This window comes from Buceros rhinoceros, unplaced genomic scaffold (genome assembly GCF_000710305.1).
Source record: "Buceros rhinoceros silvestris isolate BGI_N320 unplaced genomic scaffold, ASM71030v1 scaffold22767, whole genome shotgun sequence".
Classification (NCBI taxonomy): Eukaryota; Metazoa; Chordata; class Aves; order Bucerotiformes; family Bucerotidae; genus Buceros; species Buceros rhinoceros.
The window spans coordinates 11,857-15,618 of record NW_010420753.1 but is presented as its reverse complement, the minus strand read 5'-3'; the positions used below and the strand labels follow the sequence as shown (position 1 = coordinate 15,618).

The 3,762-nt window shown below is 45.1% G+C and overlaps 1 protein-coding gene across 1 annotated transcript; it reads left to right on the top strand.

The window, feature by feature from the left end:
• Window positions 1-2,713: 2,713 nt before the first annotated feature.
• LOC104496330 (G1/S-specific cyclin-D2-like) lies at window positions 2,714-3,192 on the top strand (the record flags this gene model as incomplete). The annotated part of the gene is made up of 2 exons (XM_010139425.1): window positions 2,714-2,830; window positions 3,037-3,192. Coding segments are annotated over 2 exons (273 nt in total), but the record flags the coding sequence as incomplete, so codon positions are not given.
• Window positions 3,193-3,762: the final 570 nt, after the last annotated feature.

The following is a 3,762-nucleotide window of genomic DNA, read 5'->3' as shown; positions in this document are numbered from 1 at the left end:
ATTCCTGCTCACAGTGTGGGAATGAAATAGAGAAGTGCCGGGAATCAGGGTATAACCCAGAGGCAGCTGCAGAGAGCTCAAGGTGATCTCTGCAGTACGTCTGGAACAACACAGGAGTTGTTCCAGTGTATGGGCAAGGACTGGTGTGACCAAGAGCAGGCTGCAGCATTCCCTTGCCGTACTGTGGGCTACACAGGTGCCTGCTGGGTCTCAGGAGCAGCAGGCAGTGCTCCATGAGACAGAGCCTACAGCCAGTCACCTGGATTCAGTGATCCCAGGCCATCTTTTCACAAACCCTGTGTCCCAGCTTCCTTTGGCATCATGCTTCATTTGCTCTGCACCAGTGGTTCGGCACATACATAGCATTTTTCCTGTAAACTCATTTCTGGAGGAGGGAAACACGGGTGCCTGGGCTGGCAGTGAACTTGTGTACACCCCTGCAAGGACCCTCCTGTGCTTAGCCAGGCTTCAGTGCAAACAGGGATGGTGGTTGCCTTCCTGTACAGCACAGACAGGGCTCTGCATTAATGCAGTGTGCCCTTCCCTGAGCCATGTATCTTCACTAACCTTCGGCTGCATTCCTTGAGGATGTTAAAATCTGACTGACCCCCGCCATGTGTCACGCCAAATTCTAATTCTACTTAATCTTTTCAACAAAATACAGCAACTGGAAACTTTGGTTAAGAGTTGGCTAACGATGGTAAAATTACATGCTTTCCTTAACCTTTTCCTTGGACAGAGCAGGTTTCTCCCCTTCCATAAAAAAGCCAGCCTGAGGCAGAGGGCAAAGTGTGGGACAGTTTAGCTCCCGTGACTTGGGAAAGTTGCTAGCAGTGAGAAGCATTTCTTACAGTGGAGCTGCGCTCGGCTAGGTATGGTACAAGGGCTGCGAACCAGTTGACGTGACCGCAGCTCCTTTTTCAGGGGCAGTCCCACAGTCCCTGGCTCTTGGGACGAAAGGTGAACGTAGGGAAGGCTTGGTATGCCTGCCGCACACACACAACGTTGCAGCTGAGGTTCTTCCTGTCGCCATGCCTCATACTCTGTTTCACTGTGGTATTACTCACCATGCTGAGGGAACAAATTTCTGAGTCAGTTGGCACATGTAGCCCAAATACTCAGGAAATTTCAGACATCTCACTGTAGCTTCAGCTGCTGAGATCCACATCACTGAATATTTTTGCCTCTAATACAGCCAGCATGTCATCCAACCCTGGGCCAGTTTGAAAAGCTGTCCCTCACATTGGGAGATGCTCCTTCAGGGAAAGGTTGTGATGCTTCATTATATTAAGCAGGGAAGTTTCATAATAGGAAGAGGACATGATTTTGCAGCCAGCAGCAGCTGGCTAGTAGCAAAGGAAAATGGGTGTTCATGACCCTCCGGAGGTAATTGCGTGCATCACAAACATAAATGTCGTCAGCAAAACAGATACTCTGCATTCAACATGTTTTCCCAGTCTGGCTAGGTCGACAAATTAAACCTCCATACATGAATATTTCAAACTCTCCTGAATAACCTGGCATTGCGTGGAGAAAGTGGGCATTGCTGGTCAGAGCTCAGCTCCCCGGAGTTGCAGTCACATCCCACACTGGGGTCCTGGGCTGACACAAGCACCCATGGGACCCCGTGGAGGTCAGTGCCCAGCTCTGTTCTTCACCTCCCCTGCCTGAAAGTGAGAATGGTGATACCAAGTGCTGCCACAACTTTGGTTATAATACCCTGCTGTAAAACTCCTGCTACCAAAACCTGCATTTCTCTGCTGCCTGAAGTCTTTGGGAGAGAACCAGCTTTTACACTAACCAAGGCTTCAGTGAGTTTTCAGTATCTGTACCTTTTCCTGTATTGTAGAAGGACCCCACAGGGCTGCTTTTAGAAAATCCCATTTATGTGGGATACCTGCCCACCTACATGGTGTTGTATTGATACTCTCATGGTCCCAGCACGCTGCACAGAACTGGCATTATATTTATACATGGCTTGGTTCTGCTGTAACCAAGTGTTTGTCAGTGTTTTCTCACACTTTTTTTTTTTTAAATGCCCTTATTATTTGGTCTTCCAGGATACTACATACATACATCTTGTAATGTTTTAATAGCTACTGCCTTCGTTGCTGTGTCTGGTTTAAGTGTGGTGAATCCTTCACTTACTTGTTTATTCATGTTCATTCCGGGACTCCTAATGCGCAGGACTCCCAAATTCGTGTTGCTGTTCTATATCCTGCTCTTTCTTCAAGAGTTGTGTAGTACAATTCATAATGTAGTCTTGGTTTTGTGGTTTTGACTTACATCTTTTTCTAATACCTGTCTTTGCTTTAATGACTCCTGTGAATTATTTCCGGTTAACTATTCCTAGGGCTGTTAAAACAGTCCTGCTCTCAGAGTAAAGGTGTGGGAGCTACCCTACACCTCCTCCTCCTCTTCTGCCACTGAAATCACTTCTATTCTCTGGAATGCACTCAGAGAACGGTAATGTGATGGCATGCTTGGGGTTGCATCGTTCCTTCCCATTGTATAAATTTCCGTGGGTAAACAGACCCTTCTTGGCTTTGGGGATCCAAATGCATGACTGATAAAAACTCAGCGACAGGGCTGCGCTTTTTCAGGGACCTTAAAACTCGTCCTTCGCTTTGATTTACCATCAGTTTGCTTGACAGTAAAACTGAAGTGCTGCTATCTGTGCGACTTTGGTATAGCACGTGTTGGTTATTTCCAGAGAAAAACGCAGCACTTTACCCTGCACAGGAGAATGCAAAAGTTCATATACCCCACCTTTCGTTCTTTGCAACACTGGGTTCCTGCTCAAGAAGACGACACAAGTGAGCAAGAACAGGTAACATATTAAGATGTGGAGAGTCTAGTAACCCAGGGAGTTTGTAGACAGTGATTCCCTGTGAGAATTCGAGGTCATTTTCTGTCACAGTAAACACTCTGTGGGAACACCAGATTGATGCTCTTCCAACTTCTACTAGCTCAGAAAGGAAGAAAAAAAAAATGATCCATCTCCACTAACAGATCAATTTGCTTTCTGTCCTCTAGGACTGCCTTAAAGCTTGTCAAGAACAGATCGAGGCGGTGCTAGTAAACAGCCTTAGGCAAGTCCGGCAGCAGCAACAGCAAAGCAATCCTTCCAAGACGGTGGATGAACTGGACCAGGCCAGCACTCCCACAGATGTGAGAGATATCAACCTGTGAGGACACCGGCACAGAAAGTCACGCTTGCTTCCCCAGCCCTTTTATTTTTGTTATTATTTTTAGAGTGAATTTTTTTTTAATCTGCTCCCACATAGAACATATTTAAAGCTCTTTTAGGTAAAAAACAAAAAAAACCAAAAAAACCCAAAAACTGAATAATAAAAAAAAAAAAAGCATTTGGTGCCTGTGATGTTCTACAGAAGGGAATCCCACAATATATTTGGTAATTGCTATTTGATTATGTATCAGTGATATTAAATGCTTATAAAAGCATACAAAGTAGCTAGATAAATGTAAGCCTGCATTTGTGGGAACAAAGCAGAGTATACTTGTCTGTGTATTATGACCTAGTGCATACACCCCTTTTTTAGATTTAAGAAAGGAATCGTGTGTGCGATTTTATGGCTTGACTAGATTGCAAAGCAATAGAATAAGGGGTTTAGGGCAAAGTGGGAAAAGATCCCTCAAGCAATCGAACCATGTTGAATGCAGAAGAGATTTGCTGATCTGTCACCTCTGTTATTAGTCAGAAGTGTTTGTTGGATCTCTGTATGTTAGTTTTGTTTACTC